We start from the raw sequence: 27777 nt of genomic DNA on the forward strand, positions 1-27777 counted from the left end.
CTCATCCTCTTTGGAACTAGAGGACGGCGAAGTGTCGGAACTTTCTGAAGATGAAGAAAAATCTGAGTCATCCTCGAAACGAGCACGCTTCTTGGATGTGCTTGCCACCTTGAAACTAGACTTTCGGTCCAAATAACCGAGGAAACCCACCGATTTCTTTTTCTTCCGAAAGTACTTAAAGCCTTTCAGTATTTGGTTCATTAGCTTTTCAAGAGTTTTGTCCAACTCTTTCTGCGAGTATAGCTTTTGCTTTTCAACACTCGTCTATCCTTTCAGCTTTCTTTCCGACTTGAGAGGGGAATCAATGGCCCCATGTCATCTCGAGTAAATCTCATCCATCGGATAAGTCTTCATGTGTTTCTCGAATCTCGAGTCTCTAAAGTACTTCATTAATCTTTTCACACACGTGTCAACGTGCAGTTGACATTTGTACTCCACTCTGGCAAACTTGCCTTCCAAAAATTTTCCCAATTCCTAATCTTTTCTTCAATTCCCGCATCGGATTTCAACTTTTCTTTGCCTGCCCACCGAGAGGTGTTATCTGTGTCAGATTCTCCGCGAAAACCCATATGTAATCTAGGGTTCTTTATGGCTTATGCCCTTTAAGACAGAGCGATGAAGATGGGAGCATGCCCGATGCGCGATGGACGAAGGGTGGGAGTGCCTAAAAAGTCCGGGGTCAGGGTGCGGAGATTCTTTCATAAAAACCTGTGTGTCCTACAAAAGGGAGCGGATCCTCTGTAGAAGAAGAATCTTTCTGAGCTCTGATACCACTGTAGCAAGCTTGGATACCCCAAGCAAGAAATAAATAGCAACACACGAACAACAACTTCAAATCACTGAACTTTAATAGAGAGAGAGAGAGACTCGATGCGGCATGAGAGAGTTCCGCAGCCAGAAGCATTGGCCCCAAAGACTCGCGTCTTTATCATTGATCATTGCAAAGTACAACTCCCAAGGGACCTCTATTCTCAGACTCTACGTCCAGATGCTCTGCAGGGTGAGGCCCCAGGGGCTCTTTTATTCGTACAAGGGATGCCCAAAAGTAGAGCCCAAAAAAGCAAGAAGGTTCAAAAGCACTTTGGCCAAAAAGCATTTGGTCTCAAAAGCTAGCGTTGGAGATATTCAAAAGCAGCCAGCGTAATTTGCAGAAATCCGTACAGCCTGCTGCGTGGCACCTGGAGAGCAAATTGTGGAAATTCTGTACACCCATGTCACGTCAGCATCCGTTTGATCTACCACAACAACATGTGAGTGCAATTTACAAAAATCTCTCCTAGAGGTCAAGCTTTTGGTATTTGGGGTTTTAGGCCTCTCGATCGGTACTCCATAAGTTCTTTAAGTTGATTGGTAAAGTTTCTCTTGTCCACTCGGCCATTTCTCTTCCAGTTAGTCATGCCACATCATCTCTTTGTGACACCAATGGGATGCCTTTCAACCTGATGCTAGCTGGAGACGCTAGGGCTGCTTTTATAGGCACTTATTTATTTCCTTCTCAACAAAAATGTGGCTTACAAGAGGGAACAACCATTCCCCAGCATCAGCAAAAAAAATTATTTTCTTGCCCTTTATGTCTAAAGCAAGGGACTTCTCAACATAATCAGGGATCGGATGGATCCTTAAATGCCATGGCATACCCAAGATAATGTCACGTCCTTCTATTAGTGCCATCAAAAAATTGATTCTCCGTCTTTGTACTGTCCAATCCAAAGATTGAGTTGTCCTTGCACATGAGTTGCATTGGTAGTCAACCCCTCAGAAGCGGATCCTGAAGTAATCAGAGTGCGCAACTCATCAGGTGAAAGACTCAAGCCTCTGCAGTGTGAAGAGAATTAAATCATTTGTAGGTCCGAGATGATAGAGGTTGGTACTCGCTGGTTTTCAGTGATCCCTAGCCCTTGAGAAGCTGTCACTTCCCTTTCTTTGTTTTTGTATTCCCTTGAACCTCAAGAATAGAACTAGACCTTGGTGGATCGGGTTTCTGCTCCGGTTGGTCCTTCTTTGAAGATGCTTGTTCACCTTCATGCTCTTCTAAAGTGGCGGTTGAAGGCCTGCTTCGAACTTCTCATCGATTCCTTGTTGGAAATCTTCATTAAGGGTGTAACCTTAAAGAGAACCAACCAGAACTTGGCAGATAGTGTTAGTGTGACCGACATCAGCTTTCCTTTATTCAGCTGTATTAAATTGAAGAGTTCTTTTGAGATGTGGTCTATGGTGCCATGTGTTATGATAGCACTGTCTGACGAGTTTCATTGTATGATTATTGATAGCTAATTGGGAGGAGTTGGTGTTGTAGTTGGCTGTGATGGCAGTTTTTTTGGGACCAGATCTATCAGTCACAGAGGCCAAGCTCGCAAGCGATCCAGAGATTGCACCATGGGTGGACAAGTATCAGAAAAGCAGAGCCACTGTTTCTCAGACAGACTATGAGGTGATTGACGCGAGTAGTATGCCTATGTGTTTTCTTTTGCGTTTTTGAATGACATGTTGGCAACTCTTGTTTCCAGGTGGATCTCATCACTACGTTTACAAAATTAAGTACGCTGGGCCAAACGATTAATTATGAAGCCTACTCATATGCTCCCCCTCGTATCAAACTTAAGCTTTGAGCTCTCAGCAGATAACTCTGAGGAGCTTGGGCAGTTCGCGAGAACCTTCAAAAGCTGATAACCACCAGCGCTCTCTCTTTGAGGTCTCTTGGGATTGTTCCCACGCTGTTAAAAACCTCAACACTCTCTCTCTCTCTCTCTCTCTCTCTCTCTCTCTTCGGTCGGGGGTCTTTGTTTGTGAAGAAGAAAGGTCTATTATTACCCAAGCATGGTAGATTGCTCGTCCCATTTCCTCTTGAGCAACTAGTTTTGAGCTCAATACACAGTTTCTAAGTGAGAACCTCACGTGGAGTGTAATTGATTGAGTGTTTCAAGAATACTATCTCGTTTCTGTGCTTGGAGGCAGGCCGGCATGTTTATCGAATACCGTTTTACGGGAAATCATAATGAATAGGGAGAACCCACCACAGCTATTCTTTAAAGGGAAAAAAAACTTTTGCTTGTGATGTCTTTAAATGCAATGACATTGGCTCAACAGAGGCAGACGGCAAGTAAAGGGAGGTATAGTCGATTTTTTGATTGATGTGGGATCCTGGCTTTTGTCACAGCAGCAGCAGGTTGCTCTTTTCATAACATAGCAGCACTAATCGTATGTCGTATGCAGTCAACATGGCAATTTGTGGTGCCAGTAAGTAATCATGGTAAACACCTTACAGTTTAGCTTACTATCTAATAATGAGTCGTAGCTTCGAATAGGTTTGAGTGCTTTGTGAATGCTTGATATTCCCCCACAGACATCAACCCAATAGGTTGCTTCTAATCTACAATTTTCATTCTCATGCGTTCACAACACCTCCATGACAGATCGCTGCCACAAATTTTTTGTCCGGTGGGCAAATTTACTGTCCTGGCCTTCTTTATTTACTGCCGCCTTTTTAACCTATTGCACGTGTAAAGAGTTAAAGACCTCACATGTGTACAGTGAGGCTAGAAACTATCCATAGCAATGCATGTCCGAATCCTTTTTAGCCCATATATGGCAACATCATAAGTGACAACACATCCTCTGGCATCTTTAGTCTTCCTTGGCCCAACTTTAAGAACCCCCAAGGGTTTCTTCCATACTTTGGAGTACAATGGTAATAAGCCTGGAGTGCATTAAATAGTTGTACCAATAGCTACTATTTTTTTCATAGCATATCTTCATCGATTGGGAAGTTGAAACGTTAGGTCTCTGCTATACCTCCGTGTTGAAGTTGAAACCATAGGAGGCCTGAATTTCTAGAGAACTAAGTATTTTGTCAAGTACATCTTGTCCAAAAACCTCTTTGGTCCTCACAAATATCTATCACATCACACAACGGGCACTGTAAAGGTGGTTCTCATTCAAATGCTCTTAAGTTTGTGTGTTAAAATGGGTGTTAACATATAATTTCTCAACAAAAGCTGAAAGGGATGAGAGATCCCCTCTAGCGGTCTATGCAAGAATTAAACAATTTAGGCTTTTACATCAATATAGCAATCTTGATAGACATTAGAGTGCGGAATCAATAACATAGGGGAGGGTTCCTCACAGTCCAACCTAGTATGGAGTTTAAGCCATGAGTTAGATTGCATCAAGAGATACCTAACGACCAGTGCTATCCTTGAATGTGTATGAATAAAAGCATATCTAAAGAAATGATCAAGTGAAGGGTGAATGCATGTTCACCGGAAATAGAGGGAGAGAGAAAAGAGGAGAGGGAAATAGAGTGCATAGATGACACATGGAAATAAAAAAAAGAACCTTTCAATGCCTTATCTAGATGAAATAGGCAAACCATGAATTTATGCTATCAAAAAATTGGGTAGACCAGAAATGATTAAGTAAAAGCATCAAGCCTTTTGTGAAATCAACCTGTGTACCCATCCACATCCGCTCCTACTACGCACAATGAGAACTTTACTTCATCGAGAGCTAACCAAAACACCTGAACCAGACATAAGCTAATGGCGCTTTGCCTCTTTCCATGAACCCAAACTTTAAAAGGATTTGAAATACCAGTAGATAGTAGATTATCAACATCAACCATATGAGTTTAGTTGCCACACCTCTTCTGTGCCACATTGGGTGTTAAGGCCAAGCAACGACAAGATCCTCAATGCGTCACGCCATGTAGGTCATTCAACGCCCGATGCACTAACCGTGTAGATGAGCTGAACAAAATAAAAAAGAAATTTAGGTTCCACACCCTCAATCCAACAAAGTCTCAAGTCATCGATCTTTTTATTTAAGGAAAAGCGATGTAAACGGTTTAATTTTGTATTGACGTTGTCATGAGGAACATGGCACATGAGTCCAATTATATCATAACGTTTTGCATATGCACAAACAATCATTTCCAAAGAAATCAGTTGTATAGTATCTCATTGTAAAGAATCGAAACCACTTCATCATTCAAATCCAAAACCATAACCTATCCAAATTTTCGTCACACGGATGAGCACTCTGCCCTACTCTTAGTGATGCACAACCATCCTACAAACCACTTTAACACATAACATGGCTACAAAAAAATTAGACAACACAACCCCATAACCAAAGTAATAATCCACAAGCCACATCTACTACCACAACTAATAATTATAACCATAACTACAAGGGAACTTCTGCACTTGACCATAAACCATATTGATGATTGAACCCAACTCTCACATTTGAAAGATAAAAAACATATAACACTTCTAGTTGAAAAACATGCAGTTCCCATATCTTCTTTTAATGAGAAGAGAAAATATTTATTGTAGCAAATCAAACAACTCAAATTGTCCGAGCGATGTGCATTCATTTGAAGAAGGTTGAAGCACAAATCGGGAAATGACCTTGATTAGCCCCATTTGAATTTTACTCGGGCCACCTTGGATGCCAAGCGCATCCATGGCCTCATTCACCAATGTCTTCACCCTTGCAACGGTGCTTTTAGATGACCTTAATTTGACTTCATGGTCATGAAACCCTTGGTGCATCAAGGCCTAAGTATAGCGTTTGTCAGTTGATAGTCGTAGTTTTTTCGAATGATAGGCAAAGCACTTCAAGGTTCCATATTTTATCAAGTAACCATTTAGCATTGGTCTCTCATTCAATTTACCTAAATATCACATCCCTATAATTTATCATTTCATTTCTCAGTCGTTGTACATGAAGCAAACGAATAAGGAACCATAGATGACGAATACTTGTTCAAGATGATTGATTGGGTATTCCAATAGAAAACACTTGAGAGCACTCTACAAAAACACATTCGAAAACCCTTCCATAATATTTTTTCCATATAGTTGCCGAAAATGTGACATTTGTGGTAGTTGGATTTGTCCACACGTGACCATCTACTGATTGCTCCATTCCATCCGTAGCTCACTTCTCAATATGTAGTTGGGATGGCAATTCAAATACCACATTTTCATTTTAGCGTGATGGAATTTATTCCATCCACTCCCATACGGATGATGCGATCAAGTTGAATATGCTCAATGCCTCGTTGGTAGGATCTTGGCCCATCGTACGACACTCTTGTAGAGTCTAGGTCAATCACCCCGTCCTTGGTTACTTTACTATTGGGATTGAAGGGGATTTGGGAAGTCTTCTTCCTCTTCACCGAAAGAAAGTACAAGTCACAGAGGGATCCAAGAATTCTCCATACTCAATTGAAACTTTAACATCCAAAACATATAAGGGAAAGCTATTACCTTTGCTTGCATTTTGCAAAAAGCAACGATATCAATTCACCTTTATCATCATACATTAAGGAAAACACGTTAAAACCAATAAATGCGTTTATGTCAGCTCCTGAAAGAACCAACAACATGCCTTTTGACGATAGGTGTCATGGTTTTCCCACCTTTACACCACCCGAGTGAACAATGAAACGAGAGCTTGCCACACACACACACACACACACACACACACACGAAGTTAAAGAGGGATGAGGTATAGAGAGGTGGAGAGACACATGTGTGTGAGGCAGAGGGGATACAAGAGATAGCGAGGAGGGGTGTGTGTGCTAGGTAGAGAGGGATAGGAAAGAAAGGGATGGGAGGAGAGTGGAGAGAGGGATGAGGAAGGAGAGAGAGAGAGAGAGAGAGAGAGAGAGAGAGAATGGAGAGGGGGGTTGAGGAGGGAGAGAGGGGGTGAGATAAAAATGGGGATGAGAGAGAGGAGGGCGAGAGAAGGGGGGTTGGATGGATATGTGGATGTCTTAAGAAAGCATGAACACTTATAGAAGGAAAAAGTGAGAAGCTTGGATGAGCCATTTCTATGTATGATCTCTTGATTTTTTTGCATCTCCTTAAATGCACTGGCACAAGTTAGCTTTTAGTGTGTGTGTGTGTGTGTGTGTGTGTGTGTGGTGTGTGTGTGTGTGTGTGTGTGTGTGAGAGAGAGAGAGAGAGAGAGAGAGAGAGAGAGGGGGGGGGGGGGGGGGGGGGGGGGGGGGGGGGGGGGGGGGGGGGAGCATGAGGGAGAGAGAGAGAGAGAGAGAGAGAGAGAGAGAGAGGAAGAGTTGGAGAAGTCTATAGAGAGAAAGGGGGAGAGAGAGGGAGAGAGTAGAGAAGGGAGGGTGAGTGGAGAGAGGAGAGAAGAGAGGGAGAAGAGAAGACAGAGAGACCAGGGCCGAGGGGACGGAGAGAGAGACTATACCAAAGAAAGAGAGAGTGGGATATATATCGCTAGTGCCCCTCATGCCCCTTCGCTTTATTTTTGTTGTAGAGAGAAGGATGGAGAAGAGAGAACCACAAAAAGAACAAGAGGGATATTGGAGGTAGTAGTGATGTCGTTAGTGCCTCCCTTCCAATGCACCCTCTTTTTTTCAATTAACCTTCTCTCTCTCTCTCTCTCTCTCTCTCTCTCTCTCTCTCTCTCTCTCTCTCTCTCTCTCTCTCTCCATTATAAAAATAGGAGGAGAGAAAGGAGAGACTATTTGTTGTTGTTTCAGATAGCAAGGTATTGTCTCTCTCCTTCTTTGTTTCCCATCTCCTCCCACCCACCCCTTTTTCGGGCGTCCCCTCCTAGCACTCCCCTCTCTCTCTCTCTCTCTCTCTCTCTCTCTCTCTCTCTCTCTCTCTCTCTCGTCTTCTTCATTCTTTCTTCTTGCCCACCCCTCTTGTCTCCTCTCCCTCCTTCCCCCCCCCCCCCCCCCCCCCCCCCCCCCCCCCCCCCCCCCCCCCCCCCCCCCTTCTCTCTCTCTCTCTCTCTCTCTCTCTCTCTCTCTTCTCTCTCTCTCTCTCTCTCTCTCTCTCTCTCTACTATTGTTTTTTTTTTTTTTAATCTCAAGGCACTAGCAATATTGCTAGGGCATTGGGATTAAAAAATAAATCAAACCCCCTCCCCCTCTCACGATCTCTCCCACTGGAACAAAAGGTTTTGGTCAGCACTGATACATAGCATGGTTGCTTTAAGGCTATGTTTAACAATGTGGAGAGATTACATCTGAAATATTTTGAATTTTTGGAAGGCTTATTGTAATTGAATATAGTGTAGTGAGGGCCATCCACGTTTTCATTAACTTCTATTAGCTCTAAATATTCTATTAGCCTGAGTTCTGTGTGTGTGTGTGTGTGTGTGTGTGTGTGTGTGTGTGTGTGTGTGAGAGAGAGAGAGAGAGAGAGAGAGAGAGAGAGAGAGAGAGAGAGAGAATCAGAGGCGTCGTAGTCATGCAAAACACAAGCTATACATATGCAAAGACAAACCAAATATACATACAATGCAATTGTACCCATAATTACCACCAAAGCATACACAAAGGATGAGAAACCAAATGGGTGTGCCGTAGGTCCACCTCCTAGAGAAAAGTGCTACATGTGGCGATGATGAAAGGCAGAGATATTGAGAGGCAAGATCAAGAGCAACACCAATAGAGAGAGAAAAGCTACTCCAACTCATATAGATCTTAATGAACCCATGTGTGCCTATTAATAAATAACATAAGAGTTGAGAGAGAGAGAGAGAGAGAGAGAGAGAGAGAGGCTTAGGTCTTTATTCATCCATATATTATGTATGTTAGTGTCCCATACCACTAAAATTATCAATATAGTTAATGTCTTGATACTTTAGGATTTCATTGGTCACAGTTACCATAAAAAACAACCATGATCCATCAATATCATACCGACTTTCTTTTATCATATCATTATAAATATGAACCAAGTTCGTATTTATGCTAGCATAAACAAATCATTTTATCATATACTCGGGTTAGCAAAATCACACTAATAGAAATGATGGCTTCTCAGTATAGTATGAGTGTGATTAGTGGGCTTAAATTGGCAAATGAATGTGTTGCTTATACCAAAAAATTTACACTATTGTTGCCTAAGCCACAAATCTACAGTAAGATCATGATATTTAAATTAGTGAATTTACATCGGTGCTACCTAAATCCATGAAATTGCATTGTAATTTTGGAGTTACCTCAACTGAACAATTGGCACCACGATGATAGTTGTACACTACCTAAACCGACAGTGTATATATGATCAATGGACTAGGGTTAGCATTAGCTACAATAATACATTTGCTACTAAAGAAATTTTTTAATTTATATATGTTTCAATAAAAGTACTCACAAGCCTAATATCTTTCACTATCATAATAAATATCAAATATAGTGAGTGGAGAGAGCCATTTTCTCAGACATTTGTAATACGTTATCTAAGGTGAAGTCAACGCATTCAAACAATGGATTGCTTTTGAAAAAGGTAATTGTTATGGCGTGCCTCAATCGAGTTGCTTAAACCTTAGTCCGTCAATTGCTTAGCTTCATCATATCAATGGTAGCAAAACAATAACCATAAACACTAACATCTTAATCCCTAGGATATAAATCATTAAACTAGTGCATGAAGGCTATGAAAGGTTTTCAATCCCTTGAAAAATCTAGTCACAACTTACTACTCTCAAGTGTCAATTCTATTGTGTGTGAAAATGTATAAATAGCGTGAAAAACACTTAAAAATAAAAAATTTACAAAATTGAACCATAGCTTCTCGGAACGCGTAGATTAAGGATCCGACCTTGTTTTTTGCAAAAAAGCACCTAAAGGCATTAAAAACATGAAAAAGCTAAAAATAGCGGATTTTTCCAAAATTGAACCTGGAACATGGAAAATGCCTTGCTTTTTACTTTAGAACCTTCCAATACTGTCAATCAAGCATCTTAAGTCAAAATTTGGCAAATAGATATTGAAAGCTATTTTTCTTATTTTTAGAAGAGACCCAAAAATTAGGGATCTTACAAATGGAGAGCTTCAATAAATGATGGCTATCATTGCGGAGAATGCAGCAATCTTGAGAGGGAAAGGAGGTTTAAACCTATGCTGCAAGAGCTTTTTGAGAGGGAAAAGTGACATTGAAGAAAGAGATGCAATTTGCAAGATGAAGTGAAGAGAAAATAGTGATGGAACAATAGAGAAAGAGGGAGGGAATGACCAACACATTTTTGGAAAGACCAAACATGTCACGTAACGTAAGCTTAGAGGATAGATAACCATCAAATAGAGATGAAAAAACCAACCTTTTCTCTCTCTAGTGACAAATTGGATGCCACTATAGAGAGAAAAGGTTGGTTTTTCTCCCATCTTTTTTAAAAATAAATTAATTTTTAATTTTATAAAAGATTTTCTCTTTATATTTAAAAATTTCATTTCTAACCCTAAATTTTGACCACTGACAATTAAGCTCTGTCATACCCACCATTTCAGTCCATATGTCATTCACACATTTGCCCATTCCATAATTCCATTTTCAATCCCATGGAAAATAAAGAGGTTCTTGCAGACCCCATTCCCTTCCTAATGGTCCTTTGAGCTATGTGAAACCTGTTGGTACACCTTTTGAGAACTTTGGAATTGTAGATCTCCTGTAAGAAGTACGCATGGCTTGGCAGTTTTTGAAATAAACTCTCTGGTCTTTGACTTTACTTTATTTACTTCTTTATTTGTTTGACCACTCACTTTTAAGCTCTATCATACCCATCATTTCAGTCCACATGGCATCTACCCATTTTCCCATTCCATAATTTCATTTTCAATCCCATGGCAAATAAGGAGGTTCTCTTAGACTTCACTCCCTTCCCAATGGCCCTTTGAGTTATGTGAAACATGTTGGTAGTAGGTACCCCTTTTGAGTACTTTGGAGTTGTAGATCTCCTGTAGGAAGTACAGATGGCTTGGCGGTCTTTGAAATGAACTCCCTGCTCTTAGACTTGACTTTATTTACTTCTTTATCTTTTTTTCATTTTCTTTAGCATTGTTGTTAACCTTGAAGCTTAGGTCAATTGTTGGCAATACCTTTTTCATTGAGTATTAGTAGTAAGCCTCTTTATTCTTGTTGTATTATCTAGAATAAATAAGTCCAAGAGGATACTAATGAGATTTTATTTACTGGAGTCTAAAACTTTAGATGAACAAAGGAAAAAACTCTGACAACAAGAAAATATTTTTTGGTATACGCTCTTAGTTAGCTTGAGCATTGGGTCGTTAAGTACATATTCATGCAAGGTGATTGCTTAGGAGAAACAAAAGAAGAGTTCATAATGCAATTGTCATTATGGGAGATTCTATATGCAACGAGAGTATTTTCAAGAAAAGCATACTGTGTAACAATAGAGTTGATGGGTACTTCAAAAAACAAAAGTAGCACGTGACATCAAAAGATATTTCAATAGCTTTCACTTTTTAAAGAAGGGTTTTTGATATATAAGCTTCTCTACTCATATCTCAAATTACAAAGTGTGTGTGTCTTCTGGACTCTTCTCCTTCACTCTTGAGGACTTAAAAATACATAAAATTTGACCTTACACTAACATATACCAACATGAACAACACAACTTAAACATGATTAGCTCTATCAACTTGAACTATACTTAGAATAGCTAAGACTCTTAAACCACATAAAAGATCACTTGAATAGCTAAGACTCTTAAACCACATAAAAGATTACTTAGAATAGCTAAGACTCTTAAACTACATAAAAGATTACTTGAAGCATTGAGACTGATGCCTTGCTCCTTTATTAGATTAGCTACCCATCAAAGACTATGTCAAAGGATGTTTTTTGCATCCTGGCAATTTGATTTGAGATTCTTGAGATTGTATTAAAAAACATTTCAAATAATAAGCTTGTATGGTCCTTGATTGACTTTGATGATGTCTCCTTCTCTTTGACTCTTCATTTGTATTTGTGCATCAACGTGCTTGACTTTGCAGTTGGAGGTGTCCATAGTCTATTGAGGAGATTGTTGGTGATTAAACTTGGATACCCAAATATGTGTGTGACCTAGAATCTTTGTGCTTGAATTAACTTCAGAGGACCATTCATTATTGTCTTTGGATAACATTATTCCCATTTGCTATACCCTTAACTAGCAGATTCCTTTTCATCTTTATTGCTGTTAGTTGAGACTTTGGAGCCCAAATTTGCTTAACATTTTGTTGTTGATGGTGCATAGCAACATTCTTACACTTTACATTTTCTTTTGGTTTCCTCCTTTTGGTTGCTACTTTCATGGCAGCTTCTTGAGGTGTTTGACCAGATGAGGTGTTTGTAATCCTATGTTGCTTTCAAGGAAACCCATATGTTTGTATTTTTTTGGTGTATCCTTGTTGCTTGCAATGATTGCCTTGTCATCGTCCATCCTATGTATATATCTTCATGATGCAATTGACTTATTGATATCCAAATTGGATCTACAACTTGAATATTGGTCGAGAGAACCAACACTTTGTTTTCTTTTCTTCTCTAATGCTCTGGATGCTAGGCATCTACTTTGGTAGATAGACTAGATTTTTGCTTGGAACCTAATAACTTATCGTAGATTGTGTAGGAAAGGCTGAGCTTGTGTCTATTGTGCTAGATTTGGCTGTGGAGATGTGTATAGAAGATTTTGGCTATGTTCTTGTCTTTATCTCAGCCACTCTTAGTGTGGAAACTACAAGTGAAGATGTTGAATCAACTTCTTCCCAGGGTGGAAAGAAGGTAAATGTTTTCTTGTTTATCACCAATACATCCTCTCCACTTTCCAAGTCTTTATTAAAGGTAAGTTGTACCTCTTTTGAAAATTGCTCCTGTGAAGTGAAGATAATCCGATAGTGTTTGTTGTTTTATTTGAGATATATGTTTTTTGGAATTTGAGGATCTTCTTAGATAGAGCTCTACATACCATGGAAACCTTTTGTCCATGTTGACTGTAGCTCTTGGGATATGCATAAGAACTCAAAAGAACATTCTCTCGTACCTGTGAGCCTTCGCTTTAAAATGAAAAACTTAAAAGACATAACCCTCCCTACAGTGCAACACGAAGGTCTACACAATCAAGGACAAGTTCTATATCTAAACCATGGTCTTACCTCTATTGTGATGTGGTGGTCTGCACAGTCAAGAGGAAGAAAAATATATACACTTATTTGGACTCTGAAGTAAAGTATGTGACCTTTTTCAAAACGATCGATTACAAAGTCAGAAACAGTGCATAAATGGTGCACAACTTTTATTTCTCAACGATTTTGTATGTAGTGGTTATTGGTAGAGGGAATGGAAACATGTTCATTGCAAGGCACATATAGAAAGAAGCATCATTGTAGCATGATCATGGGGCAAATAATAAAGCCTTGGAACCCCATTGTATGTAAAATACCTCTTATTATTTAAACAATGGGCTAAACAATTGATTGTAAAAGACCCTAATGCACGTCTTGGTTGTGTCAAGGAGTTCAAGGCTTTAAGGTAGAGCAAACGGTATGATGTGTGAAGGCTTGAATTAGACACAAGATCAAAGTCTTATGCTGAAGGTTGCATATTACTATCCTGTGACACCATCAGAGCTTTAAGAAAGTCCCTAGAAGTATATGTTCATGTTGAAGAGGCTGCAAAAGAGGAGGAATATCGAGCAAGCATAGATATACAATCATTCGAAAAGATTTCATTGCAAGGTAGGTCTCCTCGTCAAGGCCAAGGTAAAGACGCAATTTTTCTTTTCTGAATACATGAACATTAAGGGTCTCTTTCCAACTAATGTGGGAATGCATTCCTTGCATATAGGTGGTACTCATCAAAGCATGGGAAGTTTTTGATAAAAATATTTGGAAGAAAAAATGAGATTTTTTCAAAATATTTGTTGGTTGAAGGTACGTAGCCTGGAGATAATAAGAATGAATTTCACGTTGAGGTCAAAGCACGTATTATTGGTGGTATCACTTTTTGCACTTTTTGGTGATATCACCAATTATGGCCCCAAGAGGGACGGATGTCAAGGGGCTTTCAAATTTTGGAAATGCAAAGGTGTCGAGAATTTGGGGGATTAGAAAAGGTTATGGCAAAGATGAGGGCCTAAGTTTTCAAAATGCATGAATGCATGCCTATCTATCCCTTCGGATCACTCGATTAAGACTGAAGTAAATATTTCTCGATGCTTCTCTCTCCCTCCCTATTTATCTTTTTTCCATCATTGTAAAGATCTCTTTTGTGCTTCCTTCCTCCTCCTCTACGTATTCCACATTGGCTGTATGTTGTTCCCCTCCCTGTCTATGCTTGCCAGGGTTACCTTGCATGTAGAAAATGAAGGCACCATTATTCATGAATACTTTCCTCTCTAGGCAGACCAAGAGGGTGCATGCACGAGCTAGAGAAAAATGAAAAAAGTTCCCTATCCTGTACAATGGTTAGGCACTTTTAAGTGACCATAATGCTTCCAAGTTCTCTCAAGTATAGGTAAGCACAAGTGCTTCCATCCTGAAATGCTTATATCTTAAAATTATTTTAGTGCATTAAATTTCTCTAACTTGCTTTGGAAGTTTTTTGGAAGGTTTTTGAATGTCTCTTAAAGTAATTCAAAATGCTTTATGTAGGTTGCTTGTGGTAGTTTGTGACAAAGCTTGAATGTGCTTCTAAGTGAACGTATGTAATTCTTGTCTTTGCTAGGGCCTTGGCTAGTAGGGACATCTTAGAGCTTTTTTTTTTTTTGTGGAGGGTACACTATTTCCTAAAGCGTGAGAGTAGAGCCTTCCTAGTCCTCCCTCTCTGTCATTCAAGGAGCATATGCAATAATACTATCCTTACTAATTGTAGGACGCGTGTCACTTGTGGTCAAATGCTTTTGAGCGATCGCATAACAGGAGTATTTTTTTGCCATAAATATTTCTACCATATCACCATAACTACATCTATTTTGTTTCACCATAGTGTGCTACTGGCAAGGTCCACGTGCGATATCATGGATTGTTTAGGGGAGAAACCAAATGTTGTGTGGTGCTGGGCACTTGGGAATGTGTATGGCAAGGATGTGGGTGAGCTTTTTTATTCCTTGTTCCCAAGGACCACCTTGCTTGTGATGCTAATTGTTTTTTTTTTTACAAAGGAAAAGGCAAGAGTTACTGTCGATGGTGAGAAAAAAAAGAATTATCATCTCAATGTAGAGGAATGTGCTCTTGTGGTGACACCTCTTTTTGCAAGCTTTCGAGGTAATCACCCATAAAATGTATAGACAAGTCATTACATTTGAATTTTCAATGTGTATAAACGTTGTCTTATTATGCCATCAACTCCTGATGTGGAGAAAGAAGAGGCCAAGGTTGGAGTTGTAGCTACTACTACCACTTAGTCCTTAAATCTAAGCAACCGTCTCCTAATGGATACTACCCCAAATGATATATTCCGAACTGTTGAGCCAAGCATGAACGATATGCAAGCTATCACTAAGGTGTCTAAGGGAGGAGAGAAAAAGAAAGATTTTGACATTGATGAGATGCTTCATTTTCTTATGATAGAGGTGCAAAAGAAGCAAAAAATGTAGAGGGAGGATGCAAAGATTTAGAATCCTAAAAAATTATGAGAATTAATCCACTAAAATCTATGCATGTAAGAAGCTTTAGCCTCTTGCTGATACGTATTTTTTTGATGGGCTATTGCACTATTCACCTCTGATTAATATAAGCTATTCCTAATGGCTTCAAACAAAATATAATCACTACCTGTTTGACAAGTGTTTCAAGAGACGGCAAAGAAGAAGCCATATTAGATATCTGCAAACGCAGCAAACTAGCAAAACTTGGATGACCAAAACGCGCATGCCAAAGTTTTGCATCTGAAATAGCCTTTGAATCCACAATTGCATTTGCAAACTTCTACCCACACTTGTCATACAAAGTGAGCTTATATAGCCCACGGCATAAAATGCCAAATGCAACAATTTTATCACCAAAACTGAGATAATGTATTGTACTTTAGTCATCCATAAATTTGACTACAAGACCAAGTCTAGTAAGTGCAAATACAGACAAAATATTCTTCTTGATCCAAGGTACGCATCAACAAGTGTGGAAGGACCATCGCTTGCAGCAGTAAGCACAATCTTTCCAAATCCTTGAACCGGATAAGAGGCATTGTTGGCACAAGTGACTGAATTTCCATGAGGGACAGACTCAAGAGAGTAAAGAAATCACGATGGGAGGTAATGTGCTTTGTAGCACCACTGTCAAAATACCACACATGTGAATCTACAGCAACAAACATGCATGCATCTTGGACAGTAGGATTATAAGTGCACTCTGTACTAAAAGCCCATTCTGCATCAACATCAGCATCATAGTCTCCTTTCATAGAAGACTCAACAATAGCTGGATTTGTAGTGGAACCAGCATTTTTAGTGGGACCAACCTCTTTCTTCTTAGCCTATTTGACCTTCAGCTTAGGACACTATGTGATCAAGTGATTATTAGCTTTACGATAATGGCAATGCATCTTCTTTTTGCCCTTAATTTCCAAAAAAATTGATGCCAGCAGAAGCATTAGGAACATGTGATTTTCCACTCGTAGAAGAACCATGAGAAGTGGCTGCATTACTGTTACCACATTTTCTTTGTGCAACAATAAAGGCATGTTCAACTGAAGGCTGTCTAGTCCTATTTTTTTGGAAAGTGACTCTTGCTATAGCAATGTGCATAATGCATCAAACTTGACAACTTCAGGATTTCCTTGAGTCATAAGTCTCCAAGTCCTAGCAAAAGTCTAGTAAGAATCTGGCAAGGCATCAAGAACAGTTTGCACAAGGGAACTGTCTGAAATGACTTCACTTGCAAAAATAAGTTGCTCATTGATATCCTTGACACCAGCAAGGAAAGTGTCCATATCATCTTCCTCATGCATAATCTTTGACTCTAGCTCTTTACGTAACAATGCAATTTTAGCCTCATTGCGACTTGCATAAAGACTAGCTAGAATATCCCAAGCCTATTTTGCAGATTTTACTGATCGAATGTGAGGAGTTATAGTGTGCTTCATAGATAAGGCAATCAATGCATGAGCCTACGCATCTTTTACATCCCAACAAGCTTGTTCTATCGTAGGTAAAACAACTCTGAGTGCAACAATCCTTGCAGCAAGACCTGCAACATCCTCAACGTCGCCTACATCCTCAGAACCAAGATGTACATCAATGCCGTGCAAAATATTCCAAACACCCTTTGACACAAGAACATGTTGCATCATGTAAGCCCACATAGGGTAATTGTCCCCATCCAATCTGTCCTCAGCAACAAACATCTTGAACACATTTGTGTTGTTGTCGGCCATGACAAATTCCTCCACTTGATTTGAAAACTGCCCAAAAAGAGGAGAAATGAAGCAGGAACAACACGTGCAATATAGCACAAACCCTAGAAGACTGTAAGGGACCTGTTATGCAAAAAACGGCACTGACAAATATTTTGCACAAAATGACAAAATAGCTTGTGTAGTAGTGTTGCCTGTAGTGGAAACGGAAGCCGAAATGAGCTCAAATCAAAATTTTGAGCAGACCAAGCTCTTTGAGCTTGTTCAAAATTTTTGTCGACCTACGAACGCTCGCCAAAGCTCACAAAAATCGGAGAAAGTAAGCACACGTGTGTTGGAGCTACTGGCGACTAAGCCCGAGAGGCAACAACCTGCTCTAATACCAATTGTTGGAATTAGGGTTGCAGGAAAACACACACAGCTTGGAGAAGACAAAGGAAGCTCAAGGCACACAACAGAGGGTATATTACTTAGTGTGCAATGGAAAGATAAGTTAGCCCTAGAGTGATGGGCGTATATACAATGCACGAGGGAAAAAACCTCCTAGTGGGGGGAAAAAGGCCCCGGCGGTCCTAAGTGTGCACACACACTCTCAAACCATTTTCTTAGTTTTCACCTTATGGCGTGATTACATGCATTGCGTAGATCGGGTCTATCAATTTTGCTGTCATTTGAATCACCGGATCTCTAGATAGAGCTAAAATTGCAAGAAAAATGATGAAGTAAGTGAAAATTTACATAGCTTAGGATTTTGGAGTTCAAGGTCATATCAGTGCACCAAAGATACCTAAAAATTTTCTACACACTTTGGACAATTAGAGATACATTCTTCCTTATTTTCGGCTTCCTAGAGTTTATACTTGACACTTGAAAGCTACTGATCAATTATGGAAGAATTTAGAGCTACAAAATAAAGAAAATTTATCAAAACAGTAAGAAACCTTTTGAAATTTTGAAACTTTACCTTAAACCTTGACAAAATTTCCAAAAATTGGACACTTTAATCTTAGCGTGCTTAAATACAAAGTGTCCAAATATTGGAAATCGTCTTTAAACTTTGAGTAGTATATATGTCCAAATATTGGAAATCGTCTTAAAACTTTGAGTAGTATATATGTACATGTTATCTAAAGTGTGCTTATAAATTTTTAATTCGTTTGGATTCTAAGTTGCAAGAGAACTTAGAAATTGTTTTTGAAACTGTACTAGTGTCTGGGCAGTAGCAAAACTGACAAAAAACATATTCAAATTCAATTTTGAAAGCATAAATGCATTTACCAAGATAAGGGATACATTGTGACATAAATCTTGATAACTTCTAAGCCAAAAATAGTAAGCATGTTTAATATTGATCCCTCTTAGAATTGTCATTTTGACTATTTTTGGTCATCAAAAGCCTATATGTCAAATTTTGGAAGATTTGGATCATAAAATCCAGCCTAAACAACCAGCACAAGAAATTCAAACCTAATATTGTTTTGAGTATTGTTTCCACACTTTGGAGAGCTTTTTTCTTTTCCTGCAAATCATGCTTTCATGCTGAAAATCTACCACTTAAGCATTTCCAAGCATCAAAGGTGACTCCCTAGGAGGTCTTTGTATGCACCATCTATTTCTTCTTCAACCTGTCAAACAACCTACTTGTTGCTTGCACTGTTTTGTGTTATAGTTATGGGCTTGTTGCAAAATTGGAAAGACATAATGACCAATAAACCAACAAGAGTCCAAATCGGACAAAATTAGACCCAATTTAATTTCAAGATCCAAGATTGGGGACGCCAAACACTAACAAGGATGGGTTAGACCATGTGAGAAAGGCAAGATTGGTTGATTCTTGAAAATTGGTAGAAAGATACGAGGGCTTAGGCGATCCTTATGATCATCTGGCAAGATTTCATCAAGTACTTAAAGTAAAAAGAGTCTTATGATTTTCACACACAATACGAGGGTTTTGGAATGGCAAGGCCGTAACATGGTTTCAAAGTTTAGAATGTGAGAGTATTCATGACCTTCAGACTCTGGCACAAAGTTTTGTTACTCTCTTTGCTAAAATGGAAATCAAACTCAATTCGTTGGCACCAACGTACATCTTCAAAAAATAGAACTAAAAAGCCTCAAAGATTGTGTAAGCAAGATACAATAATATGTAGCGAGATTCTCAAAGAGAGAACTTCCTAAACAAGAGAGACTTCTTTCACTTTTCTTGGAAGGATTGTCAATTAAGAATTACACGCAAGCTTGTATAGAATGGAATATGCTGTATAGAATGAAATATGCCACATTGGAGGCTGGTATACATGATGCTATGGAGCTAAAGGATAAGTGTGAGATCTATTTGGAAGACTCTCAAAAAGTCGATAGAGGAGTGGAAAAATAGAAGTTGTTATATCTACACAATTGGATCCAGCAAAAAACATTCACCATGGAAGTGTACAAAGTGTCGGAATTAGGGTTGCAAAAAAAGACATACAGCTTGAAGAAGACGAAGGAAGCTCAAGGCACACAATAGAGAGTGTATTACTTAGTGTGCAATGGAAAGATAGATAGCCCTAGAATGATGGGCGTATATACAATGCATGAGGAAAAAAACCTCCTAGTGAGGGGAAAAATGCTCCGACGGTCCTAAGTGTTCACACACATGCCTACCACATGTATATGGTAACAAATCCCCCCTGGAGTGATGTGGTGAACGAGAGCTGGCACATAGAGTAAAGGGAAGTGCCATGCCCTGAGGACATGATCAGCCCACCAAGGGGAGTAAGCCCAAAGATTTGCGGCAAGCTTCGAACTTCTCACGAGACAATGCCTTTGTGAAAAGATCTGCAAGGTTGTCCTGTGTTGGCACATAAGCCAAGTTGATCTCTCCTACTGAGAGCATCTCCCTGACATAATGTTAATGCACCTAAATGTGCTTTGTGCGAGCATGAAAAACTAGGTTCCTTGCAACTGCCAATGCGCTCTGAATGTCAGTGTAGATAGTGTTGGCAGTGTCATGTCCAATGATGGGGTTGCATTGGCTATGGAGGATGCAAGCGGTGGGGAGCCATGGCGTGGAGGATGGCGTGCAGCAGAACAAGAGAGGAGGCGAGAGAGAGAGAGAGAGAGAGAGAGAGAGAGAGAGAGAGAGAGAGAGAGAGAGAGAGAGAGCTTGACACACAACACACAAATAGAATGCTTGCTATATTTTATTGTTAAAAGCCTTACAACATATATAGGAATTTGGCCATGCAAACTCAACTTTTAACAAATCTTTCCCTGCATGCTTTATGAGAGTATTCCCATGGACAGTACTGGGCTTGAAGAACCTAACAATCCCCCCCTCAAGCCTGAACTGGACAGACCACTCTCATGATACCTCGAGTTTTTGGTGTACTCATCAACCGTGAGTTTTAGGTTTTCTCACAACCAAGGATTTTTGGTGTATCCATAACTTGGTGCTATGATAGTAGAACCCCCCCCCCCCCCCCCCCCTTGAACAGATAGGGTGTAGGTCAAAAAATTAGCTACCAATAGTTGGAGTTTTTGGTTCACTGCCAAACCTTGGTTTTAAGGTGTACCCAGTAACCTCACAAGAGATGGAAAAAATAGGTTGAGAACAGATATATTTTTGGGAGGTCTTACCACTTATCTGTGTGGCAGTGTCTAACCCGTACAAATTTTTATCATGGCATGACTGACAACACATAAACTAAAAGAGGCTTTGACTGAAAATATAATTTTGTTGACAAAAGACAAACCATAAGTCTATGACACTTAACAAAAAAAAAATGGATTGTGTATATGTTGTTGTAGCGAGTGCTCTAAGCAAACCATTGAATAAGCTGTCCTGGCATTGATGCTATCTTTCATGCACTGATCAAGTAGGTACCCAAGCTTGGTTGCATCGAGCTTGACCCCAAAACTGTTGCACCTAATGTCGGCATCACACCCCAACTCTTGCATCTCCATGGTTGAGAATTTTCGAGAACAAGTATTTGGGTTGCTAGATTGATACAAAGCTATAGAAAGAGAACCAAGGTTGTGTTATGTGATAGAAAATGCTCCAAAGGGCAAGGCGATGCCATCAACTACAAGATAACACAAGTTGGTGTAGGTCGTAATCATGTAGAAACACCTCTGTAGCAATCCAATAGCTTGGCTAAACAAGGCTATGCCTACCATGCCTACAACCTGGGCTTGCCTCCTAGGAGTAGCGTTTTGATGTGATGTCCACCTTACCTGGCTTTACTTTGTTGCAGCCTTTATAGGTGTGAAGGCCCTCTTGATTAGAGGCTTAATGACCAAATAAGATGGCCAATAAGGTGCTCACTTAAAATCAAGTGTGAAATTAAGACAAAAGCCAAAACAAGATGGTGAGCTCTGTGGCAAACAGCGTGGATGAAACTTTTGCTCACAGCGGGCTGAGGAGGGCGAACTAAGAAACGTTGTAGTGTTGAAAAGTGTGTCTCAAGCCAGGGCGAATCTTCTATTGCTGGTTACATTCAAAACCATACAGGTCGATGAAGGCCAAATCTCTGCTGCAGTAGCGGATCCCGCGACGGTGAGTCGAACCTGGCTTTGATATCACATGATGGGGTTGCATCGGCTATGGAGGATGCAAGCGGCGTGGAGGGATGGCGTGCAGCAGAACAAGAGAGGAGGCGAGAGAGAGAGAGAGAGAGAGAGAGAGAGAGAGAGAGAGAGAGAGAGAGAGAGAGAGAGAGACGACACACAAATAGAACGCTTGCTATATTTTATTGTTAAAAGCCTTACAACATATATAGGAATTTGGTTATGCAAACTCAACTTTTAACAAACCTTTCCCTGCATGCTTTATGAGTTCCCATGGATAGTACTGGGCTTAAAGAACCTAACATCCAACACCCAAATCAACCATAAGGCGTCTAAGCCATATACACTCAACCGTAGCTATGAAGACTGCCCTATACTCAAAATCAATCCTGGAAGTGGCCACAATAGGTTGCTTCTTGCTCAACCATGATATACATGAACTACCAAGCATGAAACAAAAACCACTTGTGGACTGGGTTGCATGATTCGTTATTCGACATTCGTTTTATTCATGAATAATGCTCGATTAATACACTCTAAAGATTTCTTCGTGCGTATTATTTGCTGCCATATCAGCTTTTTTCAAAAAAACGTTTTATTGCTTATATATCGATTGATAACCTATTGATCGATACTTAATCGTTCGATAGTTTAAATCGATCTATATGTTTTTGATTGATATAGTAGTAGTATATAAAGCCCAAATTTGTGTATTTTAGCTATAATTCCCTTCACCAAAGTATCAAGTTACCTCCGACATAGAAAGGTGAGTTGTCAACTTAAAAAATCTTTGATTTTTTAAGAAAATATTATTTTTTAAATTTTATACATTAAAAATAAAATAATTATATAGATTTGAATCACCTATAATTCTTAACAGTAGAAGTTATTCTTTAACTCTATTGCTTTAAATAAATCACTCTAAGCAATAGAGATTATACTTTTAGCTCTACTTGTTTAAGAATAGATAAATAAATAACCCATAAATAATTGTACGCATTAGAGGCTACTTTTCTAGTTATAGGGCGAATGTATAGTTCTAAACATTAGAAGCTATACTCTTAACTCTATTTGTTTTAGAATAGACACTAAAAGTGATATTTGATGGTTAAATCTATCATAGCTATAACATGTGCACAAATAATAGTGTTAGTTCATACATTTTGGAACATATACACATACATATAGGGTCTTTTGGTTGTCATGAACAAATGTTCTTACCTCCATATAGACAGAATAGGTCCACTTAGTGCCTCTTGGTTGTTATGAGATGATTCTCTTACTTCCAAGTGAGGTTTAAGGTATGAAGTAGGATTCACTTGGTTGTTATCGAGTTTATGCTCTTACCTCTAAGTGAATATGGTGGATTACCTATAGAATTTACTAGGTTGTGATCGAGCGAAAGCTCTTACCTCCTAGTGAATATTAGTCATGCATAGTACTTGGGAGTCACATGGATGTTATCGAGCTCATGCTCTTACCTCTATGTTGATATAGAAATTAGAGACCTTAGTTATTTTAGGGTCGATTGGTTGTGTTTGAGCAGTAGCCCCTACCTCCAAGAGACATAGATAGTGGAATGTGAGATGACTCCATCGCTCATCTAGGTTGTCTTGAGCAAACGCTCTTTACCACCTAGTAGCCAAGAATGATATATCCATTGGTGGTCTTCCCTAAAATATTATCTTAACACTATTCATTCATCATTTTAATTAGCAAATCATATCTATAACCTTTTATCTTTCTCTTGCGCTATTATGGTGAAAAATTATAATCATAGTGTATCTATTGATTGTAGGATATATTTTGTTGAAGTCAAAAAGCATGGTGCAAGGAAAAGAGTGATCGTATGTGAAGGAAAAAGAGAGAGGCAAAACAGTTTCATTTTTGAAATGCAAACATTGTGAGCATAAGTGGCACGACAACACAACTCGCATCAAAGAACATTTATTTGGCACTAGTCCCAATGTGAAAGAATGTGGAGCACCACTTAATGACATATGCGTCCATTTTGCAGGGTATGTAAGAAATGCAAACAGACAGGACTTCTTCCTAAGAGACAAAAGAGTATGACAGGTGCGTCATCTGTCAACATAGAAGAAGTGAGTGTAGATCAAGAAGACATGCGAGCTAACCAAGGACCTTCAATGAGAACAACCCGAACACCTCAAAGTCCTTACACTTTTCCAAATGGTGCCATGGGAGGGATAGATGCAAGTCCCGGGACATCCAGCAGAGCCAGTACGCTTAGGACTCTACAGGCAGCATTCACTCAACTGGACATGCTCGAATTTCATCTAAAGTGGACACAAGCCTTCATGGCTTGTGGAATCCCATTTAATGTCATAAGAAATCCTATTTTTAAAGATGCCCTAATGTCAACTGCAAAAAAAGGATTCATCTATCCTGATTATAATAAAATGCGAATAGAGTATGTCGACAAAGTCAAGAGCAGTACAGAAGCGATTCTCAGGCGAACAGTAATTGACTTTGTTCCAGTGTTTGGTTGTACCATAGCCCTTGATGGATGGACCAGCTGTCAGGAAAAATCGTTGATTAATGTCATGGTAATTTGTCCCAAAGGTGCAACATTTTTGGAGGCCATTGATACCTCATCGACAGAGAAGACATCTCTCTACTTGACAAAGGTATATGAGCGAGCTATTGCTCGACTGGGTGGACCGAAGAATGTGACAGCTATTGTTACATATAATGCTTCAAACTACAAAGGAGTGGGTTTAGCCATTATGGAAAAGTACTCATAAATTACATGGATTGGATGTGCAGCTCACACCATAAATTTACTCCTAAAGGATATGGGCAAATTATCATTCATAAAACAGGTTCTTATTGACGCCAATCACATAGTCAAGTTTATATGGGAACACCAGCTTACATATGCTTTATTTCGCTCCAAGTCTCCGAAAAAAGCACTTCAAATTTTCTGTGCCACATGGTTCGCTACATCATACTCTGTTTTGAATAATCTCATTGAAGTGTGAGCGGCTCTTACAAAAACTGTTGCAGATCGCCGTTGGGAGGCTTGGCTCAGCAAATATCCAAGCCGTCGCGAAGCAGCTCAAAAATGTGTGTCATTGGTGCAATCTCCTCTCTTTTGGCGAAACATTGACAAACTTGTTGGGGTTAGTAAGCCCTACGTGGAACTACTAAGGGTTGTCAACACAGATAAGTTTGGCATTGGTAAGGTTTATTGGATCATGTCTGAGGCGTTGCATCAAACCAAAGAATACAACCACTACAGTGAAAGAGAGAGATCACAGATCGTGCATCTTTTGGAAAAACGATGGGCTCAAATGCACACACCATTGCATGGTGCTACATTTGTCTTGGATCCAAAGTTCTAGATGAACGGACAAGCCTCCAACAAAGAGGTGATGAGAGACTTTAGAAACATCTGCTCGCAGTTGTTGCCAGGCGACGATGGCATGGATGCATTCCAGCAGAGGCTGGACTATGCCAATACGGAAGGAACTTTCGGAGATCCTTGGGTTCTTAATAGCGTTAAAAAAATTTCAGGCCCAGTATGGTGGAAAGAATATGGAGGAGACGTAGTTGAGTTACAACACGTGGCGACCAGGGTGCTTTCAGTCGCGGCATCCAGTGGTAGCTGTGAGCGCAATTGGTCTTCTTATGACTTCGTGCACTCAAAGCGCAGAAATCGCTTAAGTCCTGCTCATGTCGCAGACCTTGTGTACGTCTTTTGTAACATGCATCTCCTTCATGCACCCACAAATATAGCCACATGTGCGACCGAAGTACACTTTGGAGTGCTTCAAACTCATGAAACTGTGGTGGAACAGAGATGTAGCGACAATGAGATGGAGTAGGAAGTGGTTACAGAATGTTCAGACAATGAAGAGGTTGATGACCTGGTGCCTGTGATAGATGGAAAAATGTAAACATATTTTCATGATAATGTATCTCACTTTTTCTCAATGTAGCTTCCTATTGAGCTACATATCTCACTTTCTTTATTTAGTAGCAACAAAGTCAAGTATTGAAGAGAGTTCGCATAACATAAGTATTGAGGAAATTGCTTGGCAATCAAATTAAAAGACATTGCTTGACTCTCAACAAAGTCATCAATTAGCAACCCTAAAACAAATTCATTGCCATATACATAGAGAGAATACAATGCGTCTCAAAAAATGACGGGATAAATTGCCATTAAAATTTTCAACTACAGTCTACAATGTCTTTAAGAAATTGTGATATCCACCGCTTCTTCAAGATCTGCGTTCAATGCTGCCTTAAGTATATCCACCATTTCTTGAATATCTGCCTCGTGACTTGGTCCTGTCTCCTCAGGCAAGGGAGAGAGAGGACCGTACCGTGCTTCGTATCTGGCAAGTTTTCTCTTTTAAACAACTACTTCTTCTTCTTTGGCTGCCAACTTCTCTTGTAGAGAGAAAATGCTCTCTCCTTGGTTGGCTAGTGTAGCCCCTTGGGACACAATATTAACAATTTGTTCATGCTCATTTGGTAGGAGCACAATTGGCCTGTTTCATGCAGGTGGATCTGCCTCCCCATGACGCGCTTTTGCCCTTTCTTTAGCTCTTCCAAGTCCGACACCAGTGTTGAAAGGACGATATGTCCAAAGGATGCGCTTCTTCATTATATCTTGCACGAAGACTTGTTGGATGAAGTACATGGAAACTTGATTATTGTTAGGTGGACTGCGCTCCTTTTGGATGAAGCGTAGGAGCAACGCACATGCGAGGGTTTGTGTTGCAAATCTGAGATTTTCAATGGTGTCGTTGCCTTGGCACGACCTGACCTCCTGAACAGTACGTCTTTCACAAAAAAAGAGGGACAACACTTGTGTACTTCTTCCAATTTCATTGGTTCACCCTCCAAACCTTCGGGCTTCGCGGACTCAACAAAGAATGAGGAGAGGTCTTGAGCCTCGTAACGCATGCTCTCCTCTCTGAGGATGCGTTGAGACTCTCACCGTCAACATTGGGAGGAGCGTATGGGACTGCCATTTTCTGTCGAATTACACGACAATAAATAATTAAATCAAAAAATAGATACACATTGATTAGAAAACTACAATCAATGGTACAATCAATGTTAACATTCACACAATTTTAAAATTCACATCTCTCTCATCCATTTGACAACAGCAATGTAATAAAATAGCATGAAATTTCAAATCAATGGACATGAGACAAGACAAAACTGTATCATTGCAAAGTATAGACACGTTTTCAAATTACAAGGTATGATTTCAAATTTCAATCATTGGATGGCCTCAAGCCTGCACTATCTGGGAGTGTGCGACCAACACGCTTAATGCCTTGTAACATGCTGAGGAGATCATGTGAGGACTTGCGCTGGGTGAGATTGGTAGATACACAAGTGCACAGGACTTCCTGAAAGCGTCTGAGAAAAGTGATATAATTAGTGTCATCATCCTTAGGTAAATATTTAAGGAGTTCTTGAATGTATTTACAAAGGGAGTAGATATCTTGGCTGCGCGTGTAGACTGGAGGATTTGTTGATATACATTCGGGAGCCACCTACCAATATCGCCTGCTCCAGGCTTCCCTTGTCGATGGGAGAAGATCCGGCAACTTTGAAAATGTGTTCTCTGTGGGGAACAAGGTTGCACTACCCCAATCACATACGCATACATATTCTCCAGCCCATCCAAAATGCAACAAGATATTACTCCCATGAACATCATTGTGAGTGATGTTATTCGCGGGCAAAAAGATGAAGGTTTGCAGCAATCCATTAATGATAGGCCATATATTCTTCTTGACGCCTTCAACGGTCCCCTCGGTGTCTCTGAAACCACCTTGCTCATAGCCACATTCTTTCCCTCCTTTTGGAGTCTCTCTAGCCAGTGGTCGAGGTTTCCATCATTCCACATCTTGAAGATGAGGGTGGGCACTCGCGTGGCGTGTCTTGCCAATCCCAGAGCAACAATGATTCCACTATGAGTGATATTCATAATTGTGGCCTCATGCAGCGCTATGTCATTGGCACTCTTCTGGCCATCACCCTTGATTAGCTTGCCATTGTAAAATTCATCTGTGAAGGTTTAATGGTTGACTTTCACCTTTGTGACCAT

The 27777-nt window shown here is 39.8% G+C and overlaps 1 protein-coding gene and 2 pseudogenes across 1 annotated transcript in view; 2 read left to right on the forward strand and 1 right to left on the reverse strand.

The window, feature by feature from the left end:
* The window catches only part of TL29 (ascorbate peroxidase 4), a 68005-nt gene extending 65195 nt beyond the window's left edge, over positions 1-2810 (forward strand). The window contains exons 10-11 of the mRNA XM_086501134.1: positions 2297-2431; positions 2508-2810. Of these exons, the coding sequence (XP_086357260.1) occupies positions 2297-2431; positions 2508-2609 (237 nt within the window). The 3' untranslated portion in view covers positions 2610-2810. The remainder of the gene's footprint in view (positions 1-2296; positions 2432-2507) is intronic.
* A 20936-nt stretch (positions 2811-23746) lies between these two features.
* On the forward strand, positions 23747-25597 carry LOC147422956 (uncharacterized; annotated as a pseudogene).
* Positions 25598-26936: 1339 nt separating this feature from the next.
* LOC147422957 (uncharacterized) overlaps positions 26937-27777 on the reverse strand; it is a 1392-nt pseudogene continuing 551 nt past the window's right edge.

This window comes from Adiantum capillus-veneris, chromosome 26 (assembly GCF_014529385.1).
Source record: "Adiantum capillus-veneris isolate H3 chromosome 26, ASM1452938v2, whole genome shotgun sequence".
In the NCBI taxonomy this organism is placed as follows: Eukaryota; Viridiplantae; Streptophyta; class Polypodiopsida; order Polypodiales; family Pteridaceae; genus Adiantum; species Adiantum capillus-veneris.